Below are 17,279 nucleotides of genomic sequence, written 5' to 3'. Positions count from 1 at the left end.
TTATAATTAGAGCTCAGATAAGACAGGTTAATAGCTGTGACGGAGCTTGAAGGGATGATAGAAGACGATCAAAAATGGGTAGACAGCTAAAAGTGCAGAGAAGTCAAGGTGATGCAGTGTGATACGGCGACCATTGTGCAGTATAAATTGCACTCACAAAAATACTGAACTCCGAGGAAAATTCAAAACGGAAAGTACTTAATCAAGTGGCAAAAAATTTGCAGGAGCTGAACACAAAGGACCCCAATGTTTATAAAACTCCCTGAAAGTAAAGTAGGACGCTGATTTGGGAAAAAGGAGTTTTACTGCTCTTTTCTTCAAAATGAAATGTGTCACTGGATAAGTACTGATGTCCGATAGCAATATACATAAATTTTACCATTCCCTTTTCCTTGCTTTCTAACAAAATAAGCATTCATGTACTGTTTGTGTCATATATGTATGTAATCAATATTTTCAATAGATCTGATACCTAGTAGTTGAATGGTTCAATATATTTCTTGTTGGTGTATCCATGGCCACAACCTGCTTAATTTACTAATAATATTGCAAAAAGGGGGTATAGATGTTACATATTTTTTTCAAAAATTTGTCCAAAAATAGAATGGAGGATACCTTTTCTGAAATTGTTTATATATATCTAACACGAATTCAAAAAAAATCATTTGTCTTTCGTCTCATTTTTTTTTATGAAATTGCGTCAAAAAGCGTATGAAAAAATTGTGTGTAAACATTCGACCGTACAGTGACATATAGTTGTTAATTTCTGTGTCATTTGGTATCCTGTGGAGAGTTGTCTCATTGGCAGTTGTACCACATCTTCTTATGTTTATCTTACAAAAATTTCTGGACATACGAAAGTACGGACAGGCAAACAAAAAAAAATCATTAAACAGGTAAAATATAATATTGATGTTCTAGAAAACTAACTTTGAAGGCTAAAATAGTCATCAGCTGTCAAATGATCAATTTTAAAGTCATAAGAAACCTCAAATCAAAAAATAATAATGCATATGTTTTTTTATAACTCAATGGATAGCTTTCATTATAAAACTTATGTACATATATTTATTTCTGAAGAAAATTCTTTAATTTATTCATATTTAGAAGAAGTTTACTTTATTTTAATTCCCCCGACATATTTTCCGTATGCAAAGTGACCTCAGTGTGACCCATCTCGTAAAAATCCGGTGATCACAATACGCATGGATGTCCTTAAAATAAACTATTATCTGAATTTACATGTTAAACACGTGCTCAATTTCAATGCTTTTTTTTTATTTTTTGTCGACTGTTGACAAACAGGTGACAATCGTTATACTTCGGCTTCAAAACCCGAACTTTAATTACCTGCCATATTTTCACAACAACACTGACCAATTGAAAAAAAAATGACGATTACACACGTTTCTTATGACTTTAATGCACAATTACTTTCATATTTGAAAAATCTGCTGGGGCCACACTGTAGGATCTACTTCCCTTCCGGAACACCTGAGATCATCCCAGGTTTTATTGGGTTTCGTGTTGCTAAGTTTTTGGTTTTCTATGTTGTGTTATGTAGATTTCTGTTTGTCTTCTCGTCGGCTTTTGTTTTTCGCTATGACTGTGTCGGTTTGTGTTCGACCTTTGCGTTTGGTTGTTCATTTGGTATCTTTGGTCTCTCTTTTAAAATTTTACACCTCCTTGCAAAAGGACAGACGCGTACTGTACACAGCGGAATTTGTGTACAGTTGAAAACAAATAGTGACAATATATTTTTGCTGAAGCAAAGTTATGAGAGTTAATCAGAGCTGCACACATTTTTAGAGAATCGTGTATCAGTCATATATACTCGTGTATGGCCGAATAGAGATCGAAGAGTGGTCGAATGTCGTCGCGTAGAGATCGGATATTGGTCGAGTTGGTCTGGGATGTAAAAAATATAGAAGTCACAGTGATCGTGAAGCGATCGGGCATTGGTCGAGTTAATCTGGATCACATAACTAACAGGTTGGCGTTTATCGGGAAAGGATCGGATATTAGTCGAACAAAGATCAAACTGATCGAGTACCGATCGGTAAACTATTTTTATTACAACCAAACTCGATCTCTACACGATCCATTCCAGATGAATTCGACCGCTACTCGACGAATTTTCGATCTCTTCTCAAGTGACATGCTTTTCGATTCTTACTCGAATGTTTTGACATGTCAAAAACTCTCGGGAAGAAAGACAAATCGATGACGACCAAGGTAGACCACCCCGAACATTCTTGTCGATTGAGTCAGACCAGTCTCCCGATCGCTTAATTTGTCTTGATCGAGATTGATCGAGTTGGTCCGATCGGCAGTGTAAACCTATATTTACTTTCTCGTTTTCCAGTTATACTACTAATGTTGAATCAAACAAAATTTAATATATAATTTATACATTCTCAACAATTTTCATTCGCGTTATTCCAATCTCCAACATATTAATTGCCATAAAACCTTTTTGATTGATATTGTAATAATAATTATTATTAACAGTTACTGTAACAGTTTCTAAAGATAGTTTATCAGATACCTGATGACCACCATGACAGACATGATCTCCACAAAGCAATTCTTGGTGATGAGCTTGAACTGAAAAACAAAAGAATTTGAACCATACAGCGCAAAAATACCTTTTTTCTAGCCATATCTCTATGGTGTCCGCAATTTATATTAATAGTTAACTGACAAAGGTCAAATGGAACAGTTGAACTCATCGCAACCTTAAATTTTTGATCAATATTGTGCTTACATACGATCCTGTCCTCTTATCTTAAATAGTGAAATACCGAATGCAGCCGTGTTTTTCCTAAATTTTGAAAACTTCGGGTGCAACATATAAAGTAGGAATTGTTAAGTTTTTAAGCTATTAAGCTATTAAGTTTTTGAGTTCAAAACCTTTTTCAGTGGGTCGTGTTGCTAAGTCGTTATATTAACATGTTATGTTTGTGTTTTGTGTTTTTTGTTATTTGTAATTTTCGTCGTTTTAATGTTGTCCACTGTGTAGCTTATTGATTTCAAGGTCTCTTTTTCTAGATCATCACAATGTTTTCCTTGGTTTTAGATTGTTACAAGATTTATTCACATCTCGGTTGATTGTTGAGATTAGATCATCGGTGGCGTGGTATGGACTCTTACATTTTTAAAAAGTATCTTGCATTAATTTCAAAATATTGTATTCTGGTTAACAACCCTTATAATCTGTGTTTCTTCAATTTCAATTCTACGGTATCTATGTTATCTCGTTTGCAGTGTGTGACTTATGAGACAAACGGAATGAGTAACTTGACGATAAGTGGTTTAGCCTGTGATTACCTTCATTGACATGAGATGGGATGAGTAATCCTAATCACACACTTTATAATAGAGGGAACAGGAAAATGTATATGTTCGCAATCTAATTAGATCTCAAACTTGTAATACAAGCAATTCAGTTTGCTGAATTCCTAAAGCTGTATTAATAAACAATTCCTTCGCTTTTCGACTTAATTAGCTTTCTGTAAAACGTTATATGTTACACAACGAATGTGTATTTTATCTATAGCTGTTAATTATATAAATGTAACAGTCACCTTGATTTTGTTGGTAAAGATTATTGTATAAATTAGTGTTACACACATCATTCCTACAATAGCAAGGATGATGTTCTGTTGGTAAAGTTGTACAGCCAAACTGTGGGTTAGGGTCGTGATGCTACAAAAAAAGATTATATAAACAAAATGATATTAAGATTTCACAAAGCACACCCATGCTTCAAGTAAATACAAAATGTGTGAGGAATGAATTTCGCATATATTAATAGACGCAAATAAACAAATTTAAAAACCAAGATTACGTTTTGTTTTGTTGGTTAGTTTAGACACAAATAGAGATAAGGTAATAAGTGCAATGTAATTAAAAATTAGAATGAATAATTTTATAGTATTGTTATTCTAATGTTAACTTCACAAAATGTATAATACGTCAATAAATCAAATCAGCTGATTAATCTCTGTATAGTCAGTGGATTGTAACAGGGTGCACCAAAAGAAGCTTGCTAATCGTTTTTGTAACAAGCAATATTTGATCAATACAATTATAATGTTTTTTTAAAAAATATAAAAAGAAAATATGGTTATTGATTGTTTTGACCAATCAATAATTTAACCGTTCATTAAAATATGTTTGCCAAAAAAATCAATAAAATTTAAAAAAAAAAAATGCATTCTTATTAAAATATCTTACTGTGGCATCCTTTTCCGCAATACAGTGTGAATGAAGTCTGCCGTCTTTGTTTACTTCATGTTTGCATATCTGAAATATTAAAATTCATATAAAAGCCAAACATTAGGGCCATTACAAAATTAAACAGAAATTGAGTCAACATGTATGTCACAATCAGCATGATCTTGCAAAGGGAACCCTTTCTAAACTGCATTTAGTACCAATGAAAATCCGAGTATCAAGATTAGCTGCCGTCTTGGAAAAGAAACTCTCCTCCCGAAACGATTTATACGACGTGAACTAAACAAAGAACTTCATATGGAATATAAATATATCATTCATAGAAATACCTTATGGCCTACGTTTTTCTTATTTTTTCATGAATTGGTGTGTGTTTGTTAACAATTAAGCTATGTAACCAAGAGTATGACATAGAAAGTTAGAACTTACATCAAAACCGTATCATTATATTTTACGTACAATGTGTGAATAAATTATTAACGTATTTGCCTTAATTTACATCAGTATTTCCTTTTTATAAAGAGGTTTGTTTTTCAAGTAAAACAAAACTTTATAAATGACAAATATACTATCTTTTTAACCCATTCCACGTTAATGACACTGTTAAACACTTAACAGAGATATGAATAATCAATACCTGTTTTAAATCATTTCAATTAAAGATTATATTGTATTATCTAATAATAAATGTTGCTTTTGTAGTAGGTAGTAATAACATAATATCAAAACCACAATAAAGTGTATTATTTTTCCCATCATAAAAAGAATACGAGAAGGATCAGTTTCGACAAGAACAGACATTATGTAGATCAATACTTTCTTTATCTGTTAATGTATGTATTTTTCTCCATTGTTCATTTATTTGTAATCACGCCTCTTCTTGATTAGAGCACCTACAATGTTATTTATCGTATCCTTGTTAGCATAACGACTGAGTTAATTACATCTAAATTAAACCAATACTGACCTCATCGCCGTGCTTACATATTTTATCACCGCATTGGGTCAGTGAATGGTGGCCAGCTACAAAAAAATGTTACACATGTGAAAGACTGACATGAATCCTACCATGAAACTATAACTTTTAGAGTTCAAAACAAACATAAAAGACACGTTCGGAATCGGCCATTTTGTTTTGATGAAGTACAACGTTAAAAAACAAGTTTTTTACAACTTAGATTGAAAACATTCAAATTAATTTCATAATTTGTTTTCGTATAATTTTATCGCAAACAACTCATTCATGTATAGTTCGAAGTTTGTCGATTAAGCTTTATAGAATACCTTTGTAACATATGATCCTCAACACAATCTCATCTCACACTTTGGATTACTACGAGTGACATGAGTGATGGTGTTTAACTTCTAGATCCTTATACTTGTTATTGTTGAGGTTCGTAATGTTGATAATTGACTTTTTATGCAGTGTTTTGGTGGCATGTCTCTTGTTGTAATTCTTTTTTTTTTGGTGGGTTTTTGTCAGTTTTACTTCGACGTATTAGTTTTGAATATTCCCTTATTATCTACTGCCGATTGGTGCATTTTGCTAAGATGCTAAAAACCAAGTAAATTACTGGTTTTTAAAAAGTAAACATTTGGTACATAGAGGAACCTTCAACAGTTATAATATGGTCAGATGCGGGATTGATGAGAAAAGGTATGATTTCTTTTCAGTAATAACGTATGTTAATACGCTATTTGAATAACTTTTATATTTTGATTCTCATATCAGTTAGTCTATGAAAAGTATATTAATATAAGTTGTTTGAATATAATAGGATTTAAAATCTAAATTTTAAATCAGTTATCGGTAGTGCTCATACCACTGTCCGTCGTTATACTACTTCGTCAAGTAATAGTATTTGGTTTCTTGTTGGATTATCGATCTTTGCAAGTGATTGATTTACCCATAATCCTCCTTTTGACGTCGACATTTAGGAAAAGCAGACGCATTTTTAGCCATAGATTTATCTTCTAAAAAATCGACACCAATCTGACACATAAGTTGTTAAAAACCTTATTTTTTTACAAACTGTTTCAAACAATATTTATCAAGGATTTAATTGTCGTTTATTTTGACTCGATGGATACAATTGTCGAAGGGTCATGGCAAAATTATGATTCTTAGCAGACGGCATGGTCAGGTTTTGTCGTCATTCTGAGAAGAAAATAAATTACTTCTACTTCGAATTATTTCTAAATTTTATTTCCGATATGCAATTTTGACAATTTGAATTTAGTTTAAATTTAGAGCAAACTTCTAAATCTAAATTTAGCATTATTTTGGTTGATTAGAGACGCACATTAAAATGTTAAGATGGCTGGATTATTGAATACAAAATAAAAAATATTGTTGTTTTACGATGGACGGGCCATTAGCAAATCTTATATTCAATTTTTTTTTCTCGTGCTCGGAGACACGATCGGCCACAGCAGAATCAGCAGATGTGTTGGGTTTTTTTTTAACGTTTTTTTGTTGTTTGTTTGTTTCTTTTGCATTGTTTTAATTCTTATATGTTCATATACATATTTACATAATTTATCATACCATGTCTTTTTCAGTTTAAAATGCTTAGGGTATCTGGTAGGAAGAGGCGGCAATGTGGTCAACATCGGCTAAGAAAACTTTTTTGCGTTCAAACTTGATGGAGATTCGGGTGTTAACAGATCTATAGAGGGTCCAGTAGCAACAACTTTACACAGTTCAGAGGTTATGTCTATGATTATGGCTCCGGTATTCACGACCGTTACTTCTAGTTCTGCTGATGATAATCAGGTAATTTTCCAATTTTTTCAAAACCCATCTCCGTGTAGTAAGGATAATGATGAGCTTGCAAGAAATGTCGATATTAAGTTAAAACATTTCAAGAGAATATGTTGATCTGGCCTTACCATTACTTTATTCACAGGCCTCTTCTAGGGGTAATTAGAAAGTCTTATTTCACAGGAACTTTTGATACCCCGGAAGTGGGGGGGGGGGGGGGGGTGTTCTTCCTATATTTTTATATATACGAATGTGACACAAAAACAGGGTCCTTTATTTTCATGTTTTGCTGATTAGAACAGGGTTATTTTTAAACAATCGATTTAAAAAGGACAGATTGGATATTGGATATTGACACAAGTATGTTTTTGCTTACATTATTAAACTGTTTGGTGACAGGTTTTATATTTCTGAACTAGTCTAGAAAATATAGGTCTCTGTCATGAACAAGGTATACATTTTCCGAGCGTGTCTAGAACAGGTGATTTTTTTTTCAATATTTCTGTTTAGAACAGGGTATGTTTTGCAATGTTTTCTGGTTAGAACAGGGTATGATTTGGAAAGTGCTGTCGGCACAGTTATACCCGAAAAGATAGTCAGTTACTTCCCCCTCCCCCGGAATACAACCAAGACGGCAAAAAAAAAAAAAAAAAAAATTTACACAATAGGTACATTGTGTAACTGGACAGATGCGTTTTTAGTCTATATTAGTATATTTTGTACTACTGCTCACTCGACTGTTTTTCAAGATTTACTCAAGTACATGCATAGTATACGGCTAGGCGGTAAGCGGTCAGCACTAGGATGGAAGTCGTACAATGAACAATTTCGTCTCAGAATGTCACAGGATCCAGCTGGTTTTTAGGCTGTCGTTGACCTTGCTTATGGCTGCTCAATATGTATCCTCCATCTAGTATTGTTAATGGCAATAAGCATTGGGCGCTTAAAATGTTACGCATTCAATTACCAAGGTTCATGCGTGAATCAATGATGTGATTTTACTCATTCTTGTTTAAGATGCTTTGATCAGCACCCACTTATGATTCAGTGCCCCAGACAAGACTGTTTCCTGAAGGCAGGCAAAATGTAAGATTAAAGCAAACTAGGCCTCAGTTTAGACCGAGATAAAAGGCACGTGTAAGAAACTCGTTGCAGTATCCCATCAGTACGAACTCGTATACTGGGCAAAATATGAAGTGAATTTTTAGCAAATGCAATTACAATTGATCTTAAAGAGATATCAAATTGAGAATTTTTGTGATATTTATCTTATGTTTATTTTTGTATAGAATTTGGATTGTATTGATTTCGAATCCAAACTGATGTATCATCTATTGGATAAAGGGTGGACTCCATTAAACATAACTGAATTAAAAGAATGTAACTTGGGGGTTATACAAAGGTGTAGATTCCTAGCTCCGGCTGAGGGGTTTACTTTTGGCTTAAGGTTATCATATGAAGGTTAAAAACTACCGCAAATAAATTTAATGTCTTAAGCACGGAAGTTCGTATTATCATGTGAAAATCAATCCAGAGCTGGGATCGGATACTTTTAATCTTATTAAATGTTTGTTAAATGTTAATTTGAACCTCTCAATTTAGCAACAATTTTTTTTATTTATTAAGAATATATATAAAACCAAGCACTATATTTGATAATTAACAAGCAAATATCAAAATCAAAGTTAGTAAGGATGTTGATTCGTCCTCTAGTATTGTTACTACTGAGTAAATATTTTCAGATTCGAGCGTTGTATATTCCAGGCTCAAGTAATGCAGGTGCAGATTCTCTGTCTCGTTTTCGGGTGATCCGTTCCCGTACATTGGGACCGGAAGCATTTATTATACCAGACATTCCTAATATGAACTTTCATATGGTCATTTCGAAACTGGAATACACTTTCAAATAAACAATTCGGTAGCTGATAGTACAGAAAAGTTTACCCGGGCTTTAAATTTGTTAAATGGTTTCAGGAAAGATTTCGGTATTGCCAAAGTATAGCTTTCGTCCTTGCTGGACATTGTTGCTCTTACTGCATATATGTTAAATTAGGATTTGCTCATTCAACAATACGTACACATCGATCAGGCTTGATCAGGCTTAAGCATTTACAATAAGCTAAATGATTATGAAGACTTTACTAAAAATTAATAGTAAGCGATGGTTTTGAGCGTTCAAGGTTGCTTCAGATGGACACTAGGCTGACTTTTTAAGAGAGATATTGCATCGTATTTTGTCAATATGATCAGGTATATGAAGTTCTGCATACAAAGCTAGGCTATTCCAGGCGGTTTTTTTCCTTGGCTTGACGTGGTCTTTTTATGCATGGTTGGGGAGTTGACAGTTCAAAATATGAGCAATGCATGTTCTACAAATCATGCTTTAAACAAAATGATGTCAAAATTTACAAGAAATATGTAGAAATTCATTTGGTTTCATCTAAGACCGATCAGTTTGGTAGAGGGTTAACTATACACAGTCCTGCGCAATTAGACAAATGTATATGTCCAGTGGCTTTTATTGCTTTGCTAATTGCCAGATAGACTTGTAGTAGGTGGACCGCTATTTCGTCTTTTGTTGGTTAGCTAGTTTGACTAAATACCAATTTTCTGCAATACTCAAAATATCTATACATGCTTTAGGTATTAAATATTCTCGTTGTTCGTCGAACTTATTCAACATAGGTATGGACCTTTAATGGTTTACTTCTATAAATTGTGACTTGGATGGAGATTTGTCTCATTGGCACTCATACCACATCTTTCTATATCTATGTATGGAGATAGCTTGTGTCGTTGATGGATTATCCGATAAAAATATTTAGGTCGTTTGAAAGCGGGTGCATTTTTGCGTTACATATACGAATTCCCATTTAATTGTTTGTATATTCTCCTATAAGGGTTTGGATGGATATGGCGTCAATTATTAAGAATGTGATTTTGGTAGCAACACAAAGACCGGGAGGAGCTTATTTGGCTTTGAAAAGGTCGGGAGTGAAAATTTGATGGTAGGTTTGTTTTTACCGATGGATTAACTATCGCTAAGGTGAAGAATCGCATTAAAATAATGCAAAGATTTTAAGATCTTCCCAGCTATATTATAGTGCACATTGGGAAATGATATATATAAAATATCAAATTAGGTTACTTTCATCTTTAGCTTGTTCAATTTATGTCAAGGTTATATATTGATTTGCCTGATACAACTTTATTTGGTCTCAAGTTCTATTGCCAAGACTGCAATGACGGTCGTCAAATAATGGGAATTGTAATGTATGGACAAATGCAGGCGTCGGTTAAACAGCTTCATTGTTGTCCACATGACAAAGCATGGATGTTACATTCGATATCCTTACATAAAAGCTAAACACGAGTCTCTAGCAGAAGATAGGGTGTATTTAACAAAGAGAAGAACATTTTTTTCTGAACTTAATACAGGGAGCCCTAGAAACAATAATTTCTAGTAAGACGGGTAGCATTACTTTTCCAGACGACTATTCCATGCTTTGAATTTTTATAGTTGACTCGTTGTCCGTAACAAATGCCTATATATGATCTTAGTGAACAGTTAAACGAAACATCGGAGTTATTGTGCTGTTTTATAAATAATACAAATAGTTACTTATCAATTTACAATTTATACCATATAATGGCATATATTCATTTATCAGAAAATTATTTTAATCAAATTTTGCTTGAAATGGCACAGCTATGCGCAGCTCCCCCCAATTTTATTGGCGGTTGACGGTTCTGTGAAAATTTTAACTGTAGGCTAAAATTGTCACAGCACCGCCAATTTGGCAGATTTCGCTGCGCTTAGATAACATATTTGCAGTTTACAGACTTATTGTAATCGTATGATAGCATTAGCCTCTGATTTCCAGGGCTAATAGCTTATCTTGAACTTCCCCTTTTCATATATGGTCTGCCACCTCAAACATATTCGGCGATCATCATATAACATTTTCAAAGACACATATGCATTTTTATCAGTTAATTTTAGTTCATAGATCTACATGTATCACAAATTGCATTTCATATAATAGTACATATATCATGTCACAAATTGCATTTCATATAATAGTACATATATCATATCACAAAATGCATTTAATATAATAGTACATATATCATATCTGTTAATAAATGCTGTGGCCATTTCCTGCCAATAACAATCTTGTTATTTTTTATGAGCATCTAAGATAATAGGATTTAAAATCTAAATTTTAAATCAGTTATCGGTAGTGCTCATACCACTGTCCGTCGTTATACTACTTCGTCAAGTAATAGTATTTGGTTTCTTGTTGGATTATCGATCTTTGCAAGTGATTGATTTACCCATAATCCTCCTTTTGACGTCGACATTTAGGAAAAGCAGACGCATTTTTAGCCATAGATTTATCTTCTAAAACCCGCCCACCCTCCCTTAAATTAGTAGAATGCAATTCCTACGGAAGATACTGCTGTTTGGTTTTGTTTGTTTATTTCAGAATTGTATTGTCTACATCGATTAAACCATCACTCAATGTGGAAAGATGTACAAAAGTTTTAATGACGAGACGGTCATTCAAGAAAAAAGACGAATCCTGGACGAGGAGTGGACTTACATGCATATAGAAATTGAATGGATAACTTGGAAAGAAATTTATTACATTCAAACATGTAAACTTTGCGTTGGTAGCGATAACTTCTGATATCCAGGGTTAGTCGCTTGATTTATGGCAGATTTCGCTGCGCTTAGATAACATATTTGCAGTTTACAGACTTATTGTAATCGTATGATAGCATTAGCCTCTGATTTCCAGGGCTAATAGCTTATCTTGAACTTCCCCTTTTCATATATGGTCTGCCACCTCAAACATATTCGGCGATCATCATATAACATTTTCAAAGACACATATGCATTTTTATCAGTTAATTTTAGTTCATAGATCTACATGTATCACAAATTGCATTTCATATAATAGTACATATATCATGTCACAAATTGCATTTCATATAATAGTACATATATCATATCACAAAATGCATTTAATATAATAGTACATATATCATATCTGTTAATAAATGCTGTGGCCATTTCCTGCCAATAACAATCTTGTTATTTTTTATGAGCATCTAAGATAACCAGTTATAATTAACACAGACGAACAACAACAAGAAATTGACGATAAAGAAGATACATATCTTTACATTTTTTTACATTCTTTCAGGAATAAATAGCTTTCATGTAATTAATTCAATTTGATACCAACCTTTAGCAAATTGTCCTTGAGGATTGATATGGGTTTGCATCTGTTGAATGCAGTCGTGTGTGTTACAAAAACAATCGTTTCCATCTAGTAAGGTTTGTGGACATCCAAATACTAACTAACGGTAAAAAGAGAAACACATTACAGTAATTTATTTATTTAATAAAAATGACAACTTTACTTTCAAACATTTCTGTTTTGATAGGTTACAGTGAGCTGTTTGTTTCAATTCATTTTATAAAGAGTATATGTAAATAATTAAATATTCGAAAAAAAATATCCATTTTTTTTTTACAACAAAAATGGGAGTGTCATTCACAATCTGATTATATGTATGCGTAATCATTAAAAAAACTGACTTATAGTGCAAAATAATGTAAGGTTGACCGAATTGACCTTAAAACGATCGTATTGACTTTTGATGTAAAACAATAGGCAGATCGGACAATTTTTGACTTTATCAAATGACTACATTAGTTTGTTGATTAATTGAAAATAATACATTTTTATGTTGTTGGTGATAGTATATTCGAATAGAATGAATGACAGCACACATTTGTTATAAAGTACTCCAAGTTTCAACTTGCACTTATCTCTTTATTTGTTTTATACATAACTCTGGAATTAAGCACTCTTTTCTGCTCAGTGTAGCATTAAGTGCTTCTCCTCCATTTTGTAAATAAACATGCATTTATATTTTAACTACAGAATGCCGTCCAACGAATTAAAGGATATTAGTTCCTAATGGTTAACATTTGTTTTTTTTATAGTTTTAATTTCGAACATAATGTTTACATTAAACGCATAATTGTTGGTTTTTTTTTATCAAATTAACACTAATTAAGGAATATTTAAATCAAACAGAATGTAGGTCACTCCATAATGAAATTTAATGTTTGTATAACTTACTCCATGAGGTAAAGGATGGGACGACATACACTGACCATCAATAGTGCCGCCCATGTTGGAAACTCTACACAACTGAAATAAACAGGGTAAACATTGTTTTAAGCCCGTTGTTAGTTGGATTTTGTAAATACATTTTTGTAACAAGACAAAACATTGGTTAACAAACGTTTAATTGCGTTCATTGAAAATACTCGAAACCAACACGACGAGGATAGTATGAACTACCCTTTAATTCAAACAATATCAAATTGACCCCTAATTCCGATACTTAACTGTCCTACTCATTAATCGCTTTAAGAATTCTAAATATCTTAAGAAACGAAGTCTTGCCCTAACAGCATTTTTTTTTATATTTTATAATGTTTTAGTCAGGTTTTTGTTGTTGTTGTTATACTGAAGAGTGATAAATGTTGAAAAACGAAATAGATATACACTGTGTTTTCTGTTAGAAATAAATTGTGTCAGGTGCAAGATGTCTCGCAATAAACTAAATGATGAACAGACAAGCATTATATTCAATAGTTACCTCGTCGTGCTGACATTGGGTTGCAAAACAGGCTAGGTCATGATCTACATGTGCTTTGTGGTCATCACCGTTTTTTGCTGATGCTAAAACTTTATAAATTCGGTAATGCTAATATCATGTATAAACATAAGATGAGAAATGATTGGTAGTAAAACAACTATCTACCAAAACACATTGATGTAACATGTATGTCAACGTATATCATTTGACAATAACGAAAACATAAACGTAATTCAATCGGATTCAACGTAAGCTTTAAAAGGCTAAAATTAATATTTACGTTTTAGACGTAAATGGTACAATGATACCATGAAAACAACAGGGAAAAAAATGTACAAAACTCGGATGTTTGTTATAAATAATTACCTTCAAAACATTAGAAAATAAGTTAATTTCACAACGGAAACATATCATCCCCAATAACGACTGTCATACATATAGATGTTTAGCAAGCTATAAAACCATGTTCAATCAATCATTTTCTACATATGAAAAGTGCCTTTACAAAGTCAGGAATTCCATTCGTTTGATGTGTATGAGCTTTTAATTTTGCAATTTGATTACTGACTTTCCGTTTTGAATTTGGCTGGTTTTGGGGTACTTTTTTAATTATACTTTTTATTGATGAGATATCAAATGGAAGTTGCCTCAAACTTGGTGCTGTTCAAAATAAAGGAAATTATAACAGAATTTAAGCACGGAAACAAAAATGGCAAAAAAACAATTGAAACGAGAAACAAGAAAATAAGAGCCGGCAGTGCACTTTAAAAATAGAAAATTTACAATAAACGCTGTCATTATGATAAGATTTGGGTATTAGTTGGAAAGAGAATCATGCGTGTATGTTATATACAAATATACCATGTCCTTGTCCTTCTAAAATCACTTCTGACTTATTTGAACGGTAATGACATATCTAATCCATAGTTTAGATTCACCCACATGTATACCTTATCTCTTGACCTTCTCTTTAGGTGAATGTCTACAGAATTTACAAACAATTGATAGTTTTGTCATTGCAAGTCCAGAATTTGATCTGCATATATTTTTATATATCAAACAATAATATGTCATGCAAAACAAAAGTTTGGTGACATAAGAAATAATAAGACTTTTCTACTTTAGAAATAGATTACCTTAGCTGTGTTTGGCAAAAGTTTAAGAATGTTTTATCCTTAATGCTCTTCAACCTAATACTTAATTTGGCCTTTTTAATTTTTTTTATTCGAGCGTTACTGATGGGAAGACGAAATGCGTGTCTGGCGCAAATATAAAATGTTAATCCTGGTATCTATGATGAGGACATTTGCTTATCCAGAGTAGGAATCATTGTTATTGTATTTTCTTAATAAATCAAAGATTAAATGATCAAATTAATTGAAACTTGAAAAAATGGTGTCTGTTATGTGTAGATGGTTTTTTTTCAAAATTGCTGTGGTAACAATGGAAACTACCAAAAAAGATGAAAATATTTCATTGACCTTTGAACTTGAATATTAATTTTCAAATTACACAAAAAGTAATTCTATATGTACTAAGTGGATTCATTTTAGTCAGTGTAAAATATATTTATGTTATATTATATAGTTATGATGAGTTTATATTAATCATCTTCCTCTCTTGCCTTCTGAAAATGTTCGAAAACTTGAAAAATGACTGAGATCGGTACCATTAACCAAATATTTTCTTGTTTGAAATGCCATGGTATATTAGAATTAAGAATGAAAATATGGAATGTATGAAAGAGACATCAACCCAACTAAAGAGCCTAAAACCAGATCATTCACTTCAGAGTTTATGATACAATTTAACTAAATATCAAATTCAAGGTATATTAAGACCGTTAAAAACCTGACAGTTCACCGCAGCAGTATCGATCTAGAAAACTTGTCCTTTCACATGATGAAGGTCTTTAAAAGCAATGTTTTGCGCTGACTAAAAATTTCGTTTCATGGATATGCTTCACATTGTTGAAATGATAATTTAAGTTTATAAATTAACTCTCCCATATTAAATGTCACTTTTATCTAAGTTTAATTAGTTTTCTGAATTTAATTTCGTTAAGGAAATAAATTCAGGGAAGATAAGTTATATCAATTTGTATGTGTAGTTATAATGTAAAATAGGGTCATTTGGTTATCAGACACAAATTACGTTTCTTAATTCTACGCCATCTATAGTCATAATCATACTCTGTCTTCATCGTCGTTTAATTTCAATCAAATTCTTTATTATTAATCTAAGAATGCAAATGTAATTAACTGTAAGCAGAGAAGTAAACCACTATAAATATTAAACGAATTTGTATATTAGAAAAGTCGAAGCATCTTAAATTGCACTTACTAAGATAGATATATATAGAAATTTCAAATAATATAGCAAAACAACGTAAGTTAGAAGAAAATATGGCAGACAGATAAATAAGATAGAAAAATAAACAAATAATAATATGCAAACATCCATGGCGGTAATCTCACTACGTACTAGTATCTAATTCAATGATAAGACATTTATAATGCATTATATAATAACATACCAACAAGAGCATTGATGAGTGCTACCGTTAACAACATGATGACAGGTCTGTATGTATTGTCCTTAGTATCGCCTACTATTGGTAAGATATACACTATATACGTATTGACCTAGTTCTTATCCATTCACAAGGTTATATTGTCACGCGTTTTAGTACAGAATTTACAATGCAGTCAATGAACAGTACAAACTTTCACCTTCACATAATTTTGAATGACCAAAGAAAAACAATATCAATTCAAAGGTTATATACTCATGCACTTAGAAATAGACAGTTGAAATGAATAAGATATTCAAACCTAATCGACAATTGAATGGCCACAAGGCATTGCTAAGAACTACCATGAATATTTGTAAAAGGGGATGTCATTTGTATTATTTATCAAATTTTTTCAGTTTATATCAGGGCTCAATTAATCAAGTATTAATACAACCTTGATTTTCATTTTTGGAGTTTGAGCGCTTTTTATAAATACTGATCCAACAAAGCGTTTTGTACAAACTCCAAACACAGATGGAAAAAATGATAAAAGCAGCTGTCTCAACCTAAACCTACATTTAATAAATGCACCATGTGAAAATAGTTTTATCTTTTAAAAAAATCAAAATGTGTACTAACATTTAAAAATATTAATATTATTAATGTGAAGAATTTTAAGATAATCAAAGTTACGTTACCATTAAGTTATGCATAGTACAAGTGGCATAATTTTCAACATATTGAAGGCGGTCACTAAACGGTAGAAGAAGCAGAAGTATAAGTAGAAACAGATACTCTATTATTACTTCAAATTTAGCCAATACGAACCGTTGTTTTTGAACTTCCATGTTAAGAGCAACACTCTCTCATGAAAATGAAGAAAGAGAACTCAATTTAAAAACAATGTATATCAATATGTACTCCATATAACTGCTTAAATATTGATTAAAGAGTCGGTATGTTACAACCATCTTCAGATCGTACAAACCCCCTAATAACTATGATTTTAAACACTAAACATACTGATTCTCAATACTGTCGACTAGTCCTGTATAGAGTATAAGATTTCCATTC

At 32.1% G+C, this 17,279-nt stretch overlaps 1 protein-coding gene across 3 annotated transcripts in view; it reads right to left on the bottom strand.

Annotated features, from left to right (window-relative positions):
• Positions 1–16,345, bottom strand: part of LOC139511304 (uncharacterized) — a 33,007-nt gene extending 16,662 nt beyond the window's left edge. For all 3 annotated transcript variants that reach the window (XM_071297930.1, XM_071297932.1, XM_071297931.1), the window contains exons 1-8: positions 16,227–16,345; positions 13,691–13,779; positions 13,165–13,236; positions 12,259–12,373; positions 5,207–5,262; positions 4,240–4,308; positions 3,588–3,708; positions 2,549–2,607 (exon numbers count right to left, since the gene is read on the bottom strand). In XM_071297930.1, coding sequence (XP_071154031.1) covers positions 2,549–2,607; positions 3,588–3,708; positions 4,240–4,308; positions 5,207–5,262; positions 12,259–12,373; positions 13,165–13,236; positions 13,691–13,779; positions 16,227–16,263 — 618 coding nt within the window. In that variant the 5' untranslated portion in view covers positions 16,264–16,345. The remainder of the gene's footprint in view (positions 1–2,548; positions 2,608–3,587; positions 3,709–4,239; positions 4,309–5,206; positions 5,263–12,258; positions 12,374–13,164; positions 13,237–13,690; positions 13,780–16,226) is intronic.
• Positions 16,346–17,279: the final 934 nt, after the last annotated feature.

The sequence above is a fragment of the Mytilus edulis genome, chromosome 2, assembly GCF_963676685.1.
Source record: "Mytilus edulis chromosome 2, xbMytEdul2.2, whole genome shotgun sequence".
Classification (NCBI taxonomy): Eukaryota; Metazoa; Mollusca; class Bivalvia; order Mytilida; family Mytilidae; genus Mytilus; species Mytilus edulis.
This window is presented reverse-complemented; position numbering and strand designations above follow the sequence as displayed.